Source organism: Lepidochelys kempii, chromosome 1, assembly GCF_965140265.1.
Source record: "Lepidochelys kempii isolate rLepKem1 chromosome 1, rLepKem1.hap2, whole genome shotgun sequence".
Lineage (NCBI taxonomy): Eukaryota > Metazoa > Chordata > Testudines > Cheloniidae > Lepidochelys > Lepidochelys kempii.
This window is the reverse complement of record NC_133256.1, coordinates 57,382,549-57,404,742: the sequence shown is the minus strand read 5'-3', so window position 1 is coordinate 57,404,742 and position 22,194 is coordinate 57,382,549. Positions and strand designations below refer to the sequence as shown.

Genomic DNA, 22,194 nt, shown 5'->3' with positions numbered 1-22,194 from the left:
CTAAAGCAAGGTGGTTGAGGTAATATCTTTGACTGGACCAGCTTCTGTTGGTGAATATAAGTTGGCCCAGTAAAAGATACTGTTTAACCCACCTTGTGTGTGTCGTATCCTGGGACCATCATGGCTACAACACTGCAAACAGATATATTCCAATAACTTTCTGGGTTTTATCTTTTTCTAAAGTCTGGTGTGAACCAAAGAAAGATTTCAAGGTTACCAGTTGAGATCTTTTTATAGCATTAGATGTACACTGTGCCCGTACTGTAAGGCACAAGTTTTAAAATTTTGTTTTGCAGTCAAGCTCTGCTGTAAATAAGAATTTACTATCAAACTGTATATTATACTGTGCTTTTTAGGAGTTAGAGTTAATGTCAATGGTAACATACTAGTTCTGATTGTATTTGTTACAGTATTAGTATTTCTCTTTTATTTGTCCCTGGATCCCCCATTTCATTTTGTAAACTCATCTTTAGCATTTATGTTTATGGCAAACTTTTCTTGTGAGAATACATTCAAACATTCCTGTCATTATGGAGGATTACCCAGACCGTTATCCACTGAATTCTATACCACATTTGTAGTATTTACTTCAGTTTGTGGTACCTTGGGTTTTCCTTTCTATATGACTGTGGGATAGTAATATTGCTGTATGGTTAGGCTGCCAAAGTCGTTCAGAATCAAATTCTGGTAAGATAAGCTCTTCAAGTAGCACAAATGTACATTTTCAATAACAGTAACCAATATGTATTTCTAACCTAAAGTGAAATCTGAATAAAACTTGCATAGAGTGATAGACACAATTGGACAATATACTTGAACATCAAATTGCAAGTGCAATACATGCTTTCTGTAACATGAATTCACCTTTCTTCAGATTGCCCAGATGTAAGAGTGCTTGAATTGCTAGTAACATATCTGCATACTATAACTGAACAGAGAAATCCAGAACACAAGTATACTTTAGTTCAGTTTTTATTCCAGACTTAATCATCTTTGGAAGAAACTACCACTTGACACTTCTTTAACTTTTTAAATATGTATTATTTTACAGTAAAGGTAAACAAATTCTGAGCATGGTAAGCGCAGTACTCCGGCTGCTGAAGAATGTATGAAACACATGCCACTTTTAAACATGGTTCTATTGGGTATTGCTTGCTTATTTGTAAAGATGAATCAAAGTTGCATCTTGCTTCATATAAGCTCTTAATTCTTAAAAATTCCTGGATTTATTGCAGCAGCTTTCAGGCACCTCAAATAAATAAATATTTGTATTATCTCACATAAGAAGCTCACATTAAAACACGTAGACATCAAAATTATGGTGCTTATGTGACGTACAGAACATCTAGGAGAGGGTACTTTACAATAAACAGCTAACTGCCATTTCTTGTCTTCTTGGAAAAGAATATTTAATGTGTCACCCAGGATATCTTTGTTCATGTGAGGAATACTCAATGTTTTTTCAATAACAAAGAAGCACTTTTGAAGTTAAAGTACACAACCCAAACAGGTTTCAGAGTAACAGCTGTGTTAGTCTGTATTCGTAAATAGAAAAGGAGTACGTGTGGCACCTTAGAGACTAACCAATTTATTTGAGCATAAGCTTTTGTGAGCTACAGCTCATACTTTCCACAGTATGCATCCGATGAAGTGAGCTGTAGCTCACGAAACCTTATGCTCAAATAAATTGGTTAGTCTCTAAGGTGTCACAAGTACTCCTTTTCTTTTTACAACCCAAACAGAACACTTATTTAAAGAATTTAGTTTTTTAGTCTTATTTGCTATACTTTCTTAGAAACAGCTTTGAGTTTGTTTTGTCAGCAATATTTAAATAACTGACATCTTGTTTCAGTAACTTTACATACTTTTTAATCCATCTGTAAATTTATTTTTACAAAGGAGTAGCTTAACTTTTGTAAACAAATCCTAGGAAAGATGGTGGGTGTGGAACTGACACCAGAGTTGCAATAACTTGATCAATGCTTTGAAGAATCCAGACATTAAGAAATTAACACCTAAACAAAATAGTTGCAGCCTAAAATGTATTCACAATTTAATTTTTTAATTTAAATTGTTTTAGCCTGTTAACACAAACAATGAGAAGACCTAGTCTTCTAACTTCATAATATGTTGAATTGTAAAACACTTTTGGACCTTGTTAGTATGAGCTTAGGTTTCCAAACATCAGTTTATTTTTGTGTGGTTCAAAATTATAAGGAGACACAGCAGGGTCTATATAACAGGTCATGGAATCTGTGACATAAAGGCAGAAGAGATAAAACTTTGACAACTATTAAAATATTTGTAATTCTTGCAGTAATTACATTTTTCTATAAAGTATGTTTACAATTGACATTTAACTTTTTCCTATTTTTAATCATGATATAAACAGTTTTCTAAGGTGAAGAAAGTTTATTCAGTGTACAAGAAAACATTTTAACAGCTGAAGAAAGGTGCATTTCAGTCCCAGTATTTTCTTTCAGTTTATATTGTAGATTCATTGTCAAATATTTTAGCTTTTAAAGTCTGGAGGCTGTGTTGAATAAAATTTTCAGCAACCTGAGTTTCAGCGGATCTGGAATCGCATGTTCTAGCTGATCTGTTCTTTTTTATTGAGTTTTTAATAGTGTCTGATGTAAAATAGTATATTATAGGGTCAAAACAACAATTTGAAACTGCAATGCATAGAGTGATAGGATACATAGTCCTTACAGCAGTTACTAATGAACAATTAATCCATATTTGTGTTCTCATTAGAGAATAAAGTATTAGGGTAACATTATATGGCACAAAACAGAAACAGAATATCACCAAATGGACAAAAATCATTTTGAGTACCTTTTTTTTGCTTAGCTTGTTCCGACTTAATGTAACTGGTTTATTCAAAGTCCTTAAAACCATCGTAGAACAGGTCACATTTAAGAACAGTGGAATAAAAAATCCCACAATTTCAATGAAGATAACAATCCTTGATATATAAGTTTTCCAGGTGGTATCCGGAAAGTTTTCAAAACATGTGTTTTGTTCATATTCAGTGTGATTTCGGGTGGTGGTAGACTGAAAAAAGATTGCTGGCATGCTTCCTGCTAGTACAGTTATCCATACTGCAACACAGACAATTTTTGCATTTCTTTTGGTTCTAAGAGTCTTAGACCAAAATGGGTGCACTATGGCTAAAAAGCGGTCGACGCTTATACAAGTCAAGAAGAAAATGCTTCCATACATGTTTGTATAAAACATTGTGACAGAAATCTTGCAAAGTATATCTCCAAATGGCCAGTTTCTTATTGCAAAGTAATAAATCCTGAAGGGTAATGTAAATACAAAAAGTAGATCAGATATTGCTAAATTAAGCATGTAAGTAGTTGTTTCATTTCGCATTTTTAATGTGAATGTAAAAATGTATATAGCAACGCAATTTGATATTAGACCAAGGACAAACACCATGCTAAACGTACATCCATATAAAATATACTTAAAGGAGTCCTCAGTGGAACAATTAGAGCTTACCATTATAAGGGCAATTTAAATTTACAATGCTGAATTCCTTTCGTTAGCAGCCCTTCTGCTGTAACTCCTTTAAAATCTCTGGGTAGCTTGCAGATGAATTTGGTCTGTGAGTGATTTCATAAGTTTTCCATTTTACTTTAAAACTTCCAAGGTGAAACATGAACGTTGCAGTAGGAAGATACTACCTTGGGAATCACTAGGAGATTATTCTTTTCTTCCAAATGCCACAATAGTCACACATCCAGTCCTGGGCGATAATAAGCATAGTCTTACAAGCAACAGATGAGGTCATCCTTACATTTAATTCCACGCTCTTGTTTTCCCAGGTGTTAATGAAGTTGATACAGAACTTGCTACTTTATGTTCAACTGCAAGTCAAAAAGTAGAGAAGTACTTTAAATGCAGATTTTCCAAAGTTGTTTAACTGAGAGTGTGTAACTGAGATTACTTAGGAAAAGATTTCCTGGTCTCTGAAAGACGTAGGAGTTTCCACCTCTTTCACTGCCGCCTTCCCGTAAAACAAGCTTTTCAACTTGCCTGCACGCTAACCCCACAGGGCGGAAAGCAGGCTGCTTAGAAATTCAGAAATAAAATTCCAAAGCGTGTTTGTTCTTGCCGAATTTAGATCTCCTCCTCAGATGCTGAGTGTATAGTAAGCCTTGCTTATTCTGAAGAGAGAGGGGGAGGAAAAAAGAGCTCAGTCAATTTGTAATATGACATCACAGGAAGAAGAGGTTGGACTTAAAGAAAGAATGGTTTCAATTCAGTTTGTTTGCCTTTCTTTAATCAGATAATGTGTCTGCAGGGAATATACCTCGGAGTCATGCAAATGCTCAGAATGGTGGAGCAGTCTGCTATTAACTCTTTATGTAGCAGGAAAAAGTCCCTTGTCATCAAAAGTGCTTTTAATTTTTTTTTAGTTGTTTGACAAATTCAGTGCAAAATCTTTTTGTTTCTTTTTAGTTATGAAAGATTTTTGGGCTGGCGGAATAACTCCCACATCTAAACATTTCATTTTCTATGTTAGTAAAATTATATACATTCTGAAATTCTTAATGGCTACCTCTGAAATTTTCTTAAAGATGTAATTTTGTAAAAAGTATCCTTCCTTGTGATGATGCATAATGCTTATCAAGAAACAGACTAGCTGATTAAGCAGTTTTAGATCTTAATTCTCTAAACACTTCAGCAGATGCATAACTTTCCTCATGTGAGCAGCACTTTTTGAAGTCAGAGAAAGTCATTGGGAAATATTTTATTTTTCCTATGAGAACTTAATTTATGTGAAGGGAGGATTATAAAGACAATGGAATTGAATCTGGGGGTTACTGGGGGCGGGGAGGGGGAAAGTAGAAGGGAGAATAAAGCAATATGTTGTGAGATTGGGAAGGAGAATTTAGTGAGCCTAACAATCAAAATCACACAGCTAAATTTCTAACAAGATATGCCTATTATCACCTTGATCACTGTGCATGTATGTTGTATTCCTTTTCACTTGTCTTTGTTTTTTTAAATTGTACATTCTGTGGGGCAAGGAAATCATTTTCCTCTGGTTGTGAAGCACCTAATACATTTTTGGTTCTACCACAATATAAATTATACACCTCTGGTTCTGGTAATTTTGTAAAGTGAATCACTTATTTGTACTTCCTGTAATTATTCCTACTAGGCACTGCCTAATGCAATGAAAATAAATTTCTGCTTATTAAAATACTTTGTAAATTTTAAAGAGAACTCCTTTACAGGATGGCACGAGGAGACCCTCAGTTTAGATACGCTAGTCTCTTTCTGGTGCCAAAAATGCATATTTCACAGTCTTGAAAGAGGAAATCCTTGTGCATATGTGTGACTGATTCAATTTTCTCAAGCTAATTGTTAAGCCATGGCTTGGTTAGGAAATAGTGTATAGTCTATTCCCATTGTAAATGATGATAGATATTAAAGAACTTCTTATTCACAGGGGTGTGGCATGGTTTTGCAATGTGAGGCTTAGCAAACAGAAATCCGAAATGCATCAGATAAGGCTTACTAGCAAATTTCTCTTTCCCTCCAAACAGTTTTACCCTGATTTCTTGATAGAAGTGAAGCAGTTGAGCTCTACTTCCTCACATTTATGACCTGCTAAATGTCCACACTTGGAGACTCCTGTTAAATCAAGAAGCATACTCCGTTTTCAATTTCTAAATATATTGGAGCTGGAAAGGTGAATTGAGCAGACTGTGGCTATGTGTGCACTGTTAACTTTGTCACAGCATAGATTTTACTTCATGTTGTTGCTAAAAGCACCCAGTTGTCTTGCTTACTGTAAGCAAGACAATTATATATAGTTATATTTTATGTTTTCACTTCCTTATGCCTTAGGTGACTGATCCACAGCCCACTGAAGTAAATGGAAGTCTTTGCATTGACTTCAATGGTTCAGGCCCTAGGAGTCCTGACTTTACTTCTCTACTCAGCGGTTAGTTCCTCTTCTTAGTATGGACTATGATCAAGTCACTTTTTTAGTAAAAGAAAACTATGGCACAAATATGTAACCCCAAACTTGGGTGCCTTAAGTTAAGCCCCTAGATAGGGGTGGGCAAACTTTTTCGCCCAAGGGCCACATCTGGGAGGGGAAACTGCATGCAGGGCCATGAATGTAGGGCAGGGGGTTGGGATGTGGGAGGGAGTGCAGGGTGAGGGAGGGGGTGCGGTGTGCAGGAAGGGGTTTGGGGCAAGGGGTAGAGGTGTGGGGTGTATGATGGAGCTCAGGGCAGGGCGTTGGGGTGCAGGAGGGGGTGTGGAATGTGGGAGGGGGCTCAGGGCAGGGGGTTGGGGTTCAGGGAGGGGTGCAGGAGGGGTGTGGGGTGCAGCGGGGGTTGGGGGCTCAGGGCAGGGGGTTGAGGTACAGGAGGGGTGAGCCAGGGGGCTCAGGGAAGGGGGTTGGGGTGTAGGAAGGGGTGCAGCAGGGGTCTCAGGGCAATGGGTTGGGGTGCGGCAGGGGGTTGGGTTGCAGGAGGGGTCCAGGTACAGGCGGCAATTCCGTGGGCTGGATCCAGCCCCCTGATGGGCCTGATCCAGCCCGCAGGCCATAGTTTGACCACCCCTTCCCTAGATCCACATTTTAGGCACCTAAATAAGTTTACTAATGGAAATCCAACTCATCTATGAGATTAAGCACCAATATGTAAATGCCTAACTATGGATTTAGATGCATCACTCAGGCATGCAAGTCTAACCGTTTTTGCATAAATCACTGGTCAAAGATCACTCAGGAAGTAACAGATCTCTGGTCACCTGATTTCTAGGTCTGTGTTTTATTCAGCTAGGATGTCAGTGTATAGGCAGTAAGGCCTAGTGCATAGAGCCCTGGACTGGGGTTTGGAAGGCCTATGTTCTGTTCCTGGCTCTGCCAGTGGCCTGCTGGGTGACTTTGGGCAAGTCATGTTAGCTGTCTGTGCCTCAATCTCTCCATCTTGTAAAGATGCAATTTAAGATCTACGGCTGAAAAGGCATGATGCAAAGCCCATGAAAACAAAGATAAACCTTCCAGTTACTTCAGTGGGCTTTGAAGCAGCCCCAAATTAGCATAGTCACTAACTCTCTGCACCTCAGAGAAAAGTGCTAAAAATTGTCCTGTTGCAGAAAGCACTGGCTACACTGTGGTCCTATCTTGTACTCCCTAGTTATTATATGAAATTAACACCTTGGTGATAGCAGTGTTGAATTGGAGAGGTTCAACTGTCTGACTACAAAGAGTTTGTGTTCAAATATTCTAGTCTCTGTTTTGGAATTTTTTTAATTTCTCCATTTCCAAGTGCATCCTGTAATGAACAGTTGTAATCTGCTTTATAGTTACCTCCAGAAAGGTTACATTACTTACATGGACTTTTGAACTTTCTGGTTATGAAAGCTCTTGATTAGAAAACCCAAACATCTTTCTCCTTCAACTCACATTTTATTTTGTTGCTCTGAGTTTCTTTGTACAGTTTAATAGCCAAATTGGACTTCAATTAGCAACCGTTGGCACCAATTTGATGATCATGTTTAGATAATTTAAGTTTGCATTTTAGAAGTGTTTAAAAATGGACTGCAGAATATTCTAGTTGTAGAATAATAAATGCTGAGTAAGTTAAGTAACAAGCTTCTGTTAATTCTGGATGCCTTTTGATTAACTTATTTTCCTGCTTCTCATCAGACACTAATTGTAGATTTTAGTGTGTTGCTTTCTCTGGGGCATTTCTTATTGATACAGAGGGTTTCATGTGCCAAAAAAGAAGTACTGGAAGTGCCACGTGATTCCATTCCAGCACCCCAGAGAAGTTGTGGAACAGTGTTCTCGAGTGTTCCAGTTGGACTTGAGCACTGCAATGAACCTATTTTTGTGATTGCATCCTTATAAAATGTGTCCAGGAGGCACATGTGGTCCACCAAAAGTCTCTTGAATGTGATTTTTTCAAATCTTAAAAACCATTTAAACATTCTTCTCTTAGAAACTGACTCTCAAAGCATAGTTGTGATACAAATGCAATTCCATTGCATAACTACTTTTGTAAAAGACCAGTGTGAATTCATAGGTTTTAAGGCCAGAAGTGACTGACCCTTAGAGCATCTAGTCCAGGGGTGGGCAAACTATGGCCCACGAGCCGTTTTAAGCTGGCCTGTGAGCTCCCGCTGGGGAGCAGGGTCTGGAGCTTGCCCCGCTCTGGCGCTCCAGCTGGGGTGCTGGGTCGGGGGCCATGCCATGCGGCTCGGCCCCGCTCAGGCACTCGAGCCAGGGTGCTGGGTCGAGGGGGGCGCACCATGCGTGGTATGGCCCCGCTCTGGCTCCTATGTGCTCCAATGGCTCCTTTCAGTGCTCCAATCGGTGTCTGAGGGTGGAGCAGCGTGTGGAAACGCCTGGCCATGCCTCCACATGGGAGCTGGAGAATGGACATGCCACTGCTTCTAGGAGACGCTTGAGGTAAGCACCGCTCGGAGCCTGCTCCCCGAGCCTCTCCCAGTGCCCCAACCCTCTGCCCCAGTCCTGATCCCCCTCCCGCTCTCCAAACATCCTTGATCCCAGCCCAGAGCACCCTCCTACACTCCAAATCCCTCATCCCCAGCCCCACCCCAGAGTCTGCACCCCCAACCAAAGCCCTCACCCTCTCTCGGACCCCAACCTCAATTTTCTGAGCATTCATGGTCCGCTTTACAATTTCTATTCACCAATGTGGCCCCTCAGGCCAAAAAGTTTGCCCACCCTGATCTAGTCTGACCTCCTGATATCACTGTATACACCTGATATCCCAGGCATTTACATTTCACGCAGTTAGTCCTGTATCAAGCCCAACAGCTTGTGTTTGGCTAAGTCATATATTCCAGAAAGGATTCAGTCTTGATTTGAAGACATCGAAAGATAGAGAATCCACCACTTCCCTTGGTAGTTTATTCCAATGGTTAATCACCCTTATTGTTAAAATGTGTGTCTAATTTGAATTTGTCTGGCTTCAGCTTCCAGGTGTTGGTTCTTGTTATGCCTTTTTCTACTAGATTAAAGCACCATTGAGCATCTAGTGTTTTTCCCCCATGAAAATAATTATACACTGTAAACATTCACTTCTCAATCTTCTTTCTGATAAACTAAACCAATTGAGCTCCTTAAATCTGTCCCTGTAAGGCATTTTTTCCAACCTCAGATATTTTTTAAACTCTTTTTCTGCATGCTCTCCCATTTTTAAACATTCCTTTTTAAATGTGGACATGGTATTCCAGTAGCTGTCTCACCCACACTGTACACAGAGGTAAAATCATTTCTCTACTCCTACTTAATACTCCTTTCTTCATACCCCCCAAGAATAGCATTAGCTCTTTTGGCAATACTGTCGCAATGGAAACTCATATTGAGTTGTTTGTCCACTATGACCACTAAATAGTTTTCTGTCTCTGCTTTTCAGGGTACAGTCCCCCGTTCTGTAAGTATGGCCTGCATTCCTTGTTCCTAGATAACTTTGCGTCTGGCTATATTTAAACACATTTTGTTTGAATGGACATAGTTTACCAAGTAATCCAGCTCATTCTATATGAGTGCCCTGTCCTCATCATTATTTACCATTCTGTAAGTCTTTGTGTCATCCTCTGATTTTATCAGCAGTGATTTGATATTTACTTCCAAATCACTGATGAAATGTTGAATAGTATCAAGCCTAGAACTGATCTTTATGCATCCCCACTGGAAACACCCTCACTGGATGATGATTCCCCATTGAGAACTACTTTTTAGATCAGTCAGTTAGCAAGTTCTTAATGTGTACTTAATTGGTATTGTATATGCTAATTTTTAAAATTAGAATGTTGGGTGGTACTGAGTCAAATGCCTTACAAAAATCTAAATATATTACATCTAGTTACCTTTATCAACCAATCTTGTAATCTCATCAAAGAATGAAATCAGATTTGTTTATTTTTTATAAAACCATGTTGATGATGATAATAATCCTATTCTTTAATCCTTTATTAAATGAATCCTGTATCAGCTTTTCCATTATTTTGCTTGGAATTGATGTCAGACTAACAGGCCTGTCGTTCCCCAGATCATCCCACTTGCCTTTTTGAATACTGGCGCAACATTACCACTCCTTTGAGTCTTCTAGAATTTCCCTGGTATTTCAAGTTTTATTAAAAATTTAACATCAGCGGTCCAAAGATCTACTCAGCCAATTCTCTTAGGACTCTTATGTAGAAGTTATTTGGGCATGCTTATTTAAAAATGTTTATCCCTTGAAGATGATGATTAAAGTACTCTATCATCATGTAATACATGCACGTCTTTGTTTCTTTCCAAATACAGAACAGAAATATGTACTGACATTTTCTGTTTTCTGCATCATTAACAATTTTGCTCTCTCCATCTAGTAATGGGCATATATCATTGCCAGAATTTCTTTTGTTCCTAACAGACTTTTTAAAAGAATCCTTGGTTTTATCCCTAGTACTGCTGTCCATCCATTTCCCCCAATGTCTTAAGTTTCCCTGACGTTTTCTATACTTCATAACTTTTAATGTATATTGTTTGCTATTTCCCTCTTTTTCCATTTTTTATATTTTGTTTTTTTAATTTTTAATTTAACTTCACTACTAAACCAGGATGGGTTTCTTGCCAAAGTTGTCCTCTTTCTTGATTCTGGCTTTTTGGCCATCTAATACATTCCTCTTAAAGAACTCCCAATTTTCATTCACTTTTTTTGGTCCAAATTTTACCTCCCAGTATTTTTTCTCATAATTTTCCTCATCTTTGGGAAATTAGCCTTTTTGAATCACCAAGTATAAATATTATTGGTTTGGGATGGTCCGCTGTTTGCTCAGATTGAATGTTATCAGGTCATGATCATTGGTCCCTGGGCAGCCACCACCAACTTCCAGTCCAGTGATTGATTCATCTGCATCCACAAAGAGGTTCAAAATAGTTACCTTGTGTTTAGTTCAATACCTTTTGTGTTAGAAAATCGTATAATTATTGGAAACTAATGATGTTTTACTACTGGCTGAATGAGACTTCCAGCATATGTCTTCCAAACTGAAGTACCCATAACCCTTTTCTTTCCGCACAAAGATGGTGCACAATGAGTGTCTCATCCTGTGTCTGGCTTAATTCAGTGGTCTGAATCCAACGAATATCTCCTCCTGGACTTTGTTAGTGAGCACATTTATCCATATGCATTCAGGATCCTGTGGTTCTGAGTTATCAATAACTCTGAAATAGGTAATAGAGGCTTTAGTATAGAGTACCCTCCCCCATCTCTTTTTCACACACTATCCTTCCTAAACAGGTTATAGCCACTGATTTTACCATGGCAGTCATGCCAGTTTCAGTAATACCAATTATATTAAATTTTCTTCTAATCAATCAGCATTTCCAATTCCTCTTCATTGTTACCCTGACTCCTAGCATTGGTATATAAGCAGCTGAAAAAATTCTCCCTGCGTCTCTCACATTGGTTCAATTCCTTTGTGACATACTGTGTTTGAGTTTGCACTGCATTTTCCGCTTTAGCTTAACTGATCATACTTTGGTTTTGCATTTTGCTTCTCATTTTTGAAATATAAATTGTGTAATAGATTTGCCTCAACTCTCATGGCTAGACTCGCTTCTCTAAACTTAAATAGACAGTAAATGTTGATTTAAGGTGGTCAGGACCCTAGCCATACCCTACTGTGGTCCTCACACCTTCCTGAAAGGTACTGATAGCTACACACATGAGTTGTCCTCTGGTGGGTTGGGAGGGATGCTTCTGCTGCTGTTGGGGCAAGCTGGAGATCTCCGTCTGGCCTCATCCACTGCTCCTTCTCTTTACATGGCTTTGAGGCCCATCCAGGATTGTATATAGAGGACAAACTGGAGGATTTTCAGAAAAAGATACTCCAGTGTATAAGGTATCAAGTGAGGATAGCATTTGATGCATATTAATTATGTTGCTATCTTTGATGGTGAGTGGACTCATCCAGGAACTCAGGTATCTGATCTATAGCAAGACACCCAAGACCTCTGGTTTCTTTTTTTATCTTTCATAAGTGAGAGAAACAGCAATGTGGCATGAATTTTCCTTTCCTTACCTCCATGAAACTTGTTAGTTCCCACTTGGATCATTGCTCTGCTGGCTATGCCTGACCTTAGGTAGATCCTGCAGACAGACAGCTAATAAGTTTCTCCTGTCTGGCAGTGCGAGAAGTCCTTACACAATTGGGCTGAGCAGAGAAACAACTTTTAGGCTCCCGTGTGCTTCAGAACTGAAACAAATTTCTTCGCCACTTCTATCTACACATTCACAGGAAAGACCTCACTTTCAACCCAGGCAATTCACGTAGTTGAAATGGGGCATTTTGTAACACACACACAGAAGCAGTGACCTTATCTTAAGCTGCAGAAGGTGACTTCCTGCAGAAACAATAGTTGAAAACTCTCAATCTTAAATGTGCTGTCAAGTTTTCAGTTTATATGGAACTTCACTGGCTTGCTGTGTGAATATCTCCATCCTATTCAGGCAGATTGACATGATCTTGGATCATAAGGGAGAAATAACATTTTTCTTCCTTATATCCAACATAATTTCTTTTAGCCATTGTCATTTACATAGTGTTATATTTCCTCAGCTAGGCCATCCAGACTAGACTAATGGTTTTCAAACTTGTTTTCTGGCGACCCAGTTGAAGAAAATTATTGATGCCCGTGACCCAACAGAGCTGGGGATGAGGGCTCAGGGTTTGGGGGTCTCAGGGCTGGGGCAGAGGGTTGGGGTGTGGGAGGGGGTCAGGGCTCTGGGGTGGGGGTGCAGGCTCTGGGGTGGGGCCAGGGATGAGGGGTTTGGGGTGCAGGAAGCGGCTTCAGGTTTGTGGGGGGGCTCAGGGCTGGGGCAGGGGATTGGGGCTCAGGGTTGGGGCACGGGCTTACTTCGGGCAGCTCCTGGCCAGGGTACAGCGGGAGTGCTAAGGCAGGCTTCCTTCCTGTCCTGGCACTGTGGACCGTGCTGCATCCTGGAAGTGGTCAGCAGCAGGTCCAGCTCCTAGGCGGAGGCGCGCAAGCAGCTCCGCGCAGCTCTCCCACAGGCATGGCCCTCCCCAGCTTCCATTGGCAGGTTCCCGGCCAATGGGAGTGCGGAGCTGATGCTTGGGGTGAGGGCAGTGTGGAGCACCTTGGCCCCTGCGCCTAGAAGCCAGACCTGCTGCTGGCCACTTCTGGGGCTCAGTACAGTGTCAGAACAGGTAGGGACTAGCCTGCCTTAGCCGGGCAGCACTGCTGATGAGACTTCTAACGGCCCAGTCAGTGGTGCTGACCAGAGCCGCCACCACCCAGTGCCTTACAGGACTGCGTCACGACCCGCAGTTTGAAAACCACAGAACTAGAACGTCAGTTATTCTTGGAGTCCTCGTGATCCAGCACTTTGCCAATCTTCCAGTGTTTTCCTCTTTCCTTTTTATTGGATTAAGTTTCAAAGTGTTGGCCCAAACAGCTTTTCAGATAGGGAAAGCCCTTAAATAAGCCCCATTTAAAAAAAATGTTTCTTTACCAGTTAACTTTGGAAACAGTTTGTCTTTTAATGACCTTGCCTCCACTTCCTTAGTGAGGGCAAGCTTTTCTTGGGCATACTTTGATGTCTGGGGCAGGAGGAAACAGCTGCTGGGAGGCTGATATAGTTATAAGAGATTTTTTCCTCTCAATCTGTAACCTAGCTCCAAGATTGAAGGTAGGATGGAGGTTACATGTGTAACATGGTCCTCTGTTAGAGTGAGGATTGAGTTTGGGCCCTTGATCAACTGCCAGTACTAGCAAAGATGAAGCTTCCATCAGCAAGCCTCTTGGTGTCTCCAGATGGGGAGGAGGCAGAGGGGAGCCCATCCCTGCTTTTGCCAACATCAGATTAAAGGCCATAAATCATCCCAGGGTGTCGCAGAGAATGGATTTGCACACCTCTTTAGCAGCACTGCTTCTGTCACCCTCACTTGTACATAATGTACACTGGCCTGTTGATCGCCATTTGTGGGTGGAACATGTATGCCAGCTACAGGTATAGAGCAGGGAGACAGGTGGGAAATTTCTGTCTATAACAGGCTCCCAGCATCAGCTGCTACAGCTTCTGCTGCTTCCTACCCCAGAGTGCTGGGCACCTTGCCCTCAATTAGGAAATGAATAGGGTTGTTAAATCCTAATGTCCACCTAAAAGTGAAAAAGTAATTAAACATTTTATTGAAATAAAACAATTTAGGGGTTTCATTACTTGAAAGCCTTCCAAATTTTCAAAGTTGTTTTGGCCACAAGAGCAACACCATAAAAATGTGTAATAGTCTTTGTTGTAAGAAGAAAAGGAGTACGAGTGGCACCTTAGAGACTAACCAATTTATTTGAGCATAAGCTTTCGTGAGCTACAGCTCACTTCATCAGATGCATGGTTTGTTGTGGTAAGTAGCAAGTCAGTTGCCAGAATCCTGTATGGCTTAGTGTCACATGTAAATAAATTGAATCCTGGACATGTTTTATTAATCTCATTTATTCTGATAGTGACAACACTACTGCAACTCTCTCTGTCCTTTCAGACTGTTTAAGCCAATAGAATTCAACATGCTGTTATAACAAACTTAATTTGCTGATAGGTGACTCACCACCATGGGAATCTGTGTACCTTATATGCCTTAAACTGTGTCATTAAAATTTCATGCCCTGCCCCCTATCCACACCCCTGCCCCCTGCCAAGTCCCCTGGGACTCCCATGCCTATCTAACCCCCCCCAACCTCTGCCCCATCCAACCGCTCCCTGTCCCTTGACTGTCCACTGGGACCCCCTGCCCTTATCCAACCCCCTCGCTCCCCACCCCTTTACCATGCCGCTCAGAGCACCAAGGCTGGCAGCCGTGCCGCCCAGCCAGAGCCAGCCACGCTGCTGCGCAGTCTAGTGCACCTGGGTGCGACAGGCCGGTGGCTCTTGCAGCTGCGCTGCCTGGAAGGAGCGCGCTGCCTGGAAGGAGCTCGCAGCTCCGCCGCCCAGAGCGCTGGTGTATGGTGAGCTGAGGCTGTGGGGGAGGGGTGACAGCAGGGGAGGGGCCGGGGGCTCAAGGGCTGGGCAGGAGGGGTGGCCTGTGGGTCGCAGTTTGCCCACCTCAGATCTAGTTATTTTCCACAGATGAGAGATGGCAGTAGAAAGTATTGTATCTATAGTTAAACTATAGTTATAGTTACATAATTTGTGTTTCTTTTTACTATGTAGATATGTAAAAAGAGGAAGGAATTTGTTATGGTTAAGACATGGGACTGAGAATCACTAGAACTATTCCTGTGCCACAAACTTCCTGTCCGAACCTTGAGTAATCTGCCTACACTTTCTGTTCCTTAGTTTCCTCTATCAGTGAAATGGGGATTATACTTGTTATTGCAAAGGGATATTAGGCAATCTTAATTGTTGTGAAGTGCTTTGAGATGCTTGGATGGAGGCCACTATATAATTGTAATTAGTATGATCATTAAAATGCACAGTGAGTAGGAAAATGTTTTTAAGGAAAATTCAAAGTGTGCACATTTGGAAGCATAGATTATTGACAAGGGAAGAGGAATTCTTAAAGGGTTTCAGTTAATTTAGCTAAATAAAATGGACAATGCTAATGGTCAAAGTACGCAGTTAAGTAAATTGCTAGGTAAAAGTGGTTTACTAGTAGATTTTTATATAACATAGAAAAAAAATTCTTCATGGAGTTGTGCCAGTTTATATTTTTGTGCTGTATTTAGTACAGAAAAAATCTTAATTAGCTGTGTGCATTGTTCACCACTGAGTTATGATCTCTGATTCATAGAGATGGACGTGGAATCAAACTGAGTGACAGGCAATCAGCAGGAACTATCGCCAATCCCTGAAAGTCTCCAAACGATTTTATTTTCAAAAACAGGATGTTAGAATAACTTTTTAGATAGCTTTGGGTGGGTACCTTTATTTCTTAATTTCCTCTGGTTTCCCCCCACTCCTTGGGGAGAACTGCTTAATTGCAAAGATAAAAAGTGCTTTTCTCATAGCTAAACTACACAGTGGAACAACTTTCAGCAGAGCTTTAAAGATTGCGGAGAAAGGGCTTCAGCAGAAGGGCAACACTATAAAATGTTGCTCTTTGGTTTAAAAAAAAAAAAAGGCTGTGTTAAGAACTAGATAAATTGATGGAGGCTAGGTCCATCAATGGCTATTACTCAGGATGGACAGGGATGGTGTCCCTAGCCTCTGTTTGCCAGAAGCTGGAAATGGGAGACGGGGGATGAATCACTTGATGATTACTGGTACCTGTTCTGTTCATTCCCTCTGGGGCAACTGGCATTGGCCACTGTCGGAAGACAGGATACTGTGTTAGATGAACTTTTGGTCTGACTCAGTATGGCCATTCTTACGTTCTGTTCTTAAGTTTGGGATATTTTTGGAGTTTAGAGATGAATAGTTTCCTTTGTTAATTTGAAAGACTTGCTAGAAGTTGCAGAGCAAGTGGAGATAACTAATAAAGCTACAGAGAACAACGCTGCACATCAGAGACTAATGATGAAAATGATTATCTACCAGTTCCACTCAGGGCTGTAGTCTGCCATTGGTTTTTAAGTAGCATTCCCCACTGATTTCGAGTTCTGCTTAAAAATTGATTTTACAATGCGGTCTACTTGTAATGATGTTTTAAAGTGAATAACTGCTGAAGAAGTCATTATTGTTAGAAGGAAAATGAAACCATGAAGGATCTTTCCGAACCTGCAAGATTGTAAGATATTGAGGGTATGCTAACAAAAGAGCATCTAGAAATATTAAATTAATTAGTAGGCTGTGAATGGCAAAGGCAAGATCTCAGCATAAGCAAAGTAGTTTTTTACTCGTGGTCAAATAGAAAAAGGGAGAGAAGAAAAATGCAAATATTACAAAAAATTATAAAGAGTATCTTTTATTCAAAGGAGTTCTGAAAGAAGAAGAGATGCAGAATCTGGAAAAATAGATGGAATCTCTAGATTTCTTTGGCACAGTGGTGAAAAGAGTGATTAAAATAATAGATTTGGAACTATAGGAAGAAAAAATTAAAATCTGCATGTAAATATTTCCCCATATCTTCAGGCAAGGACATAGTGGCACTATTAATTCAGTTTTAGGAATACATAATCACAGATTAATGAGAAAAATCCATTAACACTTGGATACCTAATCAGCAGTTTGAGGTTTTAGAAACTTCAGAATTCATTGTATTGATCTGTTTACAACACTAGTTAAAAAAAAACAAAAAAAACCTCCATTATTACTTTGCAAAATTCATCACCTTTTGTAGCTTTTGGGAACTAAAGAGTTAGTTCCCACCGACAGTAATCTAACAAATAAACAAATATTATAGCACCGAGGAGAAATTAAAGCAAAGGGTTCTGTTTTGAAGGGCAAATATAGTACCTATCTTTAAAAAAGGAAAACAAAGAGGAACCAGAGAATTATAGATGAGTCAATGTAACTTTGATATCTGGAAAGTTATTGGAACAAATTGTTAAACAATCAACAAGCATCTAGAGATTAATAGGGTGATTTAAGTAATAGGCACTGTGGGTTTGTCAAGAACAAATCAAGAACAAGTAACCAACCGAATTTCATTCTTTGACAAGGTTACTTGCTTAGTGGCTGGCTGGAAGCAGTAGATGTGATGTATCCTGACTTTAGTGAGGCTTTTGACACAAGCCTGCATGATAGTCTCATAAGCAAACTAGGGAACTGTGGTCTAGATGAAATTACCATAAGGTGGGTGCACAACTGGTTAAAAAACCATGCTCAGAGAATAGTGATCAATGGTTCTTTCAGTTGTGTCTATATAGTTGTTCCACTTCAGGTGCATATGTACCTCTCGAGCCCTTGATCAGAGATTTTCCATTCTCCGTGTCCATTTGGCCTGTGCCATGCGCTCTGTACAATCTTGTGCTGCACATACAGGGTATATAGAGCTGCGTGGGAGAACTGCCTTCAGTTCCTTCTCTATTGTCTCGGCCTAAGACAGCACTCTAGCTTGTCCACCTTGTGCATGCTGTAGCATGTTTTATAGTTTTTCTGTAGTTAATTTAATGTTTCTAGTTAGTGTTAGTATAAAATTGGTTAGACTGTAGATTGAGGTTTGGATTTTTTTCCTCTCCTTCCCCCCCTTCTTTGGGGGGGGGGGGGGAGGGAGTTTATTTGGTCTGGCTGAGCATGCCTTGCTTGTTGCATTCAGATGCTGCCTCTCTTGTTGGGAGGTTGCCCCAATCAGCAGTGGACAGTCTAAGTGTATCCATTGCTTGGCAGAGTCCTGTATCTCCCAAAGGTGTAACTTTTGCCAGGCTCTCAAGTCTAGAGCATGGAAGAATCAGGAGACCAAATTGAAGCTTCTGATGGTGGTGCATTCCCTTCGAGCCATTTCCAAGTCAGGTAAGGATACCGCCCCCTGTTCATGTGTTTCTAGACAGATCCAGTGCTCCTTCAACTTCGACTGAGATCTCTGCTAAAAGGGGGAAGACTTTAGAGTACTTGGAAAAGGCTCCAAAGATGGGCTTTGTCTGCCACCACAAGGAGATAGCTCCCAGAAGGCCCCAATCTCCCACTAAGTCTATGGTGTCAGATGCCTTGATGTTTAGACTCGGTACCATGGAGGTGATGGACTCTTCCTCTGGTACTGGCAGGGCTGGAGATCCCAGAGCACTTCAGAGGAGCTTGGCTCCAGCAGGGCCCTGGTACCTTTGGTGAAGGATAGGAAGACCTAGGACAGATGCTTCTCCAGAAAGGTACTTCAGACTTGGTGCCTTCATATTTGGCTCCATTGGTACTGGCAAAATTGAAATGCCAGACACCTTTGGGCCCGGCACCTGCATGCTCAGATCAGTGGTACCATCCACTTCAACTGTTGCATTGGTACCGACACCTCAGTACCACAGGAATTCTGCTACTCCAGGGACTTGTCAGTGTTATGAAAGTGGGAGTTCCTACTGCTTATGGGTACTGAATAACTCTTGATACCGAGACCCTGGTCTTTGGATTACTATTGCTTCCTGGTACCACAGGATTCTCCACCCTTTTCTGCTCCCCCTCCATCCCATTGGAGGACATTGAGGAGGATGAAGGAGACATTCAGTCAGTCTCCTCCTTATCAGTGCGGTGTTCCCCTTCACATCATTACAGAAACCCATACTTTGACAAGGATCCTTATTCATGTCAGGGATGGTGGGCTCAGTCCTGGATACCAACCCTTCTACCATATAGGCCCTCACAATGGCCATGCTGGGATCTTTGGGTAGTGTATTGGAAGCAGTTTGCCAGACCTCCAGCTCCATTGTACCAGGAGACTAGGGTAACACAGTCTCCTTCATCAAACTCCCAACATGAGGAGAACTTTGAGGAACAGGCGGCTAGGGGAGACAAAGAGGTCACCCCTCAAACTTCTGTTTTGTTCTCATATCCAGATGAGGCAGTCATGACTCCACCACTATCTACATATGACAGTTTCCACCAATTCTAAGACCTTGTGAAGAGGATGGCTGACACCCTCCAGATACCTCTTAAGGAGGTTAAAGACTCACAACACAAGCTTCTGGAAGTTCTGCCATTGGCAACATCCATCAGGATTGTGCTGCTGGATCCAGCAAAGACTCTGTGGCAAATTCCTGCCACCAGCCTGCCAACTTGTAAAAAGTATTATGTTCCCCCGTGACTCAGAATTTTTGTTTCCCCACCCCACACTTAATTCCCTGGTGATGGATGTCACAAATAAACATCATAAACAGCATTACTGACCAGAAGAGGTTAGACCTTTTTGGCCGAAAGGCATACTCATCCGCAACCCTCCAATTTCAGATTGCAAACTCATCAGGCAGTCATGGCCAAGTATGGCTTCACAAATTGCAACAAGTTTGCAACCTTTATAGAATATCTTCCGCAGGAGCATAGAGAGCACTTCCAGGCCATCATTAAGGAGGGTTGATGATTAGCTAGAACCCCTGTCCAAGCATCCTTGGATGTTATGGACATGGCTGCTAGATCCATCTCCACAGCAGTTAGCATTATGGTTCCAGCTGTCTGCTGTTGTGGTTCCTAGAGAGGTTCAGAATACTTTGAAGACCTCCTGTTTGATGATCAGAAGCTCTTCTTGGGGACTACAGACAAGTCCCTGCACATGCTGAAGGACTCCAGGGCCACATTGTGGTCTTTGGGTATATACAATTCTATGAATAAGAGGAGATTTAGCAGGTCTCAAACTGCCCAGAGATCACTCCCAGCCCAGTTCTCTGGATTTCACAGACTCATTGAACCCATTAGAAAGAGACAAAAATTCCAGAGGAAAAGAGCTTCTCATCCTCTGTCAGCGACACCCAGTCATCCTCAAAACAACAATTTTGATGGGTTAGTCAAGGCTTGACTCCTCTGTCACCTCTAGTCTGCAAGCTGCAACCTTTCGCACACCTTCCCTCTTTTGGAGACCACCTTTCCCATTTCCAACAGGCCTGATAGTACATTACAGCAGATAGGTGGGTTATGGAAGTTATAACATTGGGCGACACCAGCCACTTTACGTCCCTGCCTCCCTCTCTCCCACCCGCATTCCCCTCTCTTCAGGAACCCTCGCACGAGACTATGCTGAGTCAAGAGATACACTCTCTCCTTCATTTAAGGAGTGACAGAACTGTCCCATTCCTTCACAGGTATAAAGGGTTTTACTCAAAGTATTTTCTCATGCCAAAGACAGATGGAGGGTGGAGACCGATTTTAAGTCTGAGACAACTGAACAAATTTGTAAAGTCTCAAAAGTTCAGGGTGGTGACTCTGGTAGCTATAATCCCTTCTCTAGAGGCAGGAGATTGGTTTTTGGTCCTCGATCTACAGGGGGCCTATTTCCATTGTAGCAATACGTGTCCTGCCTCGCACCCTCCCCATCCCAGGAAATGCTCATTTTCACTTTGGGCTAGAATCATTTTCAATATCCCATTGTGCACCTAGTAACTGAAACTGGCTTGGAGATTAATCAGGCTTGTTGTACAAAACATAATGGATGGTGGCTGTGTGAATGTTATGCTACAATTGATACTAAGAACACAAAAAGAGGCTGGGCCCAATTGATACAAAAAGAATTAGTCAATGAGATGGTCCGAATAAAAGATGTGGTATGTACCATAGGATATTCCAATTTTTCTATACATGGAACTATTTGCCCTGGAAGCAATACAGGATTTTGTGTGTAAGTCACAAGCACAGTCCAAATTGGAACCCATGCCTTTGGCCAACAAGTAGTGTCAGCACTGCCACTGAAATTATTACTCCTCCTGGAAAACTACAAGATTTACTAATTGAATTGTTCCCCCACTGGAGCAATTACAATTGGACATACATGATTTGATGGCAAGAGTCAAGGAAGTCTTAATACCCATAGCTCATCTTATCCAACAACAAATAGAAGAAGCAGAACATGCACAAAGAGAGGTGGAAACACTTCAGTGGGAAATCCCAGAGGCAGTTACTCTGCACCCAATAGTCAGGTTACTTAGTGTAATATTGATGGGAATACAAGCCACAACAGTAATTGCTCTGATGGTAATGTGTTGCTACATGCAATGTAAACCAAAAAAGCCATAGTACAACACGGGGTTGAGAAAGGAATGGAACTAGCTATGAACACTGCTATAGTAATGAATAATCATTGTAAGGAATAATCAAATGCTTATCAATGTTTTAAATGTAAATGTTTGTAATTATATAGTTTGTAAGGGTGGCTGGATATCTGTATAACTGGATACTTTGTGAGGTGTGTTGGACCAAATGTGTCCTATAAGGAATGTTTAAGGTACAAGCATATATATATTCATATATACATATATGTACATTAGCTACATATGTATACCAACTATCCACATTACTCATATATTATAATTTATTGCAAGTTATATCAGGAATATATATGGTATTCATCTATTCAAGGAAATGATCATGTAATCCCTCATATATGTCACTATCTTACTCTATAAGATATACGCATAATACACTTCTAATCCTGACCAAAGCCCTTCTCAACGATGACCAACTAAGTATAAAGGCTTCCTCATGCCGCCCAAAAAGTTATTAAAGACCAACTCTAGACTTTACATGTCAGTCATAGTCATGGGCCTAACATTCCCAGGCTCACCATAAGGGACTAGACATAACTGGAAAATAAAATCTGCCCATTAGTTGTACG

General features: G+C 41.0%; 2 protein-coding genes across 8 annotated transcripts in view; one reads left to right on the top strand and one right to left on the bottom strand.

The window, feature by feature from the left end:
* The window catches only part of RB1 (RB transcriptional corepressor 1), a 172,314-nt gene that overhangs the window by 96,654 nt on the left and 53,466 nt on the right, over positions 1-22,194 (top strand). The window contains exon 1 of one of the 6 annotated variants that reach the window (XM_073343974.1): positions 14,927-15,019. The exons of the other annotated variants lie outside the window; for them this stretch is intronic. Coding sequence (XP_073200075.1) covers positions 15,017-15,019 — 3 coding nt within the window. The 5' untranslated portion in view covers positions 14,927-15,016. Of the gene's footprint in view, positions 1-14,926; positions 15,020-22,194 lie in introns of those variants that run through there. 6 annotated transcript variants of the gene reach the window in all.
* The window catches only part of LPAR6 (lysophosphatidic acid receptor 6), an 80,399-nt gene continuing 59,912 nt past the window's right edge, over positions 1,708-22,194 (bottom strand). For both annotated transcript variants that reach the window (XM_073344158.1, XM_073344168.1), the window contains one exon: positions 1,708-4,178. In XM_073344158.1, coding sequence (XP_073200259.1) covers positions 2,485-3,513 — 1,029 coding nt within the window. In that variant the 5' untranslated portion in view covers positions 3,514-4,178 and the 3' untranslated portion in view covers positions 1,708-2,484. The remainder of the gene's footprint in view (positions 4,179-22,194) is intronic.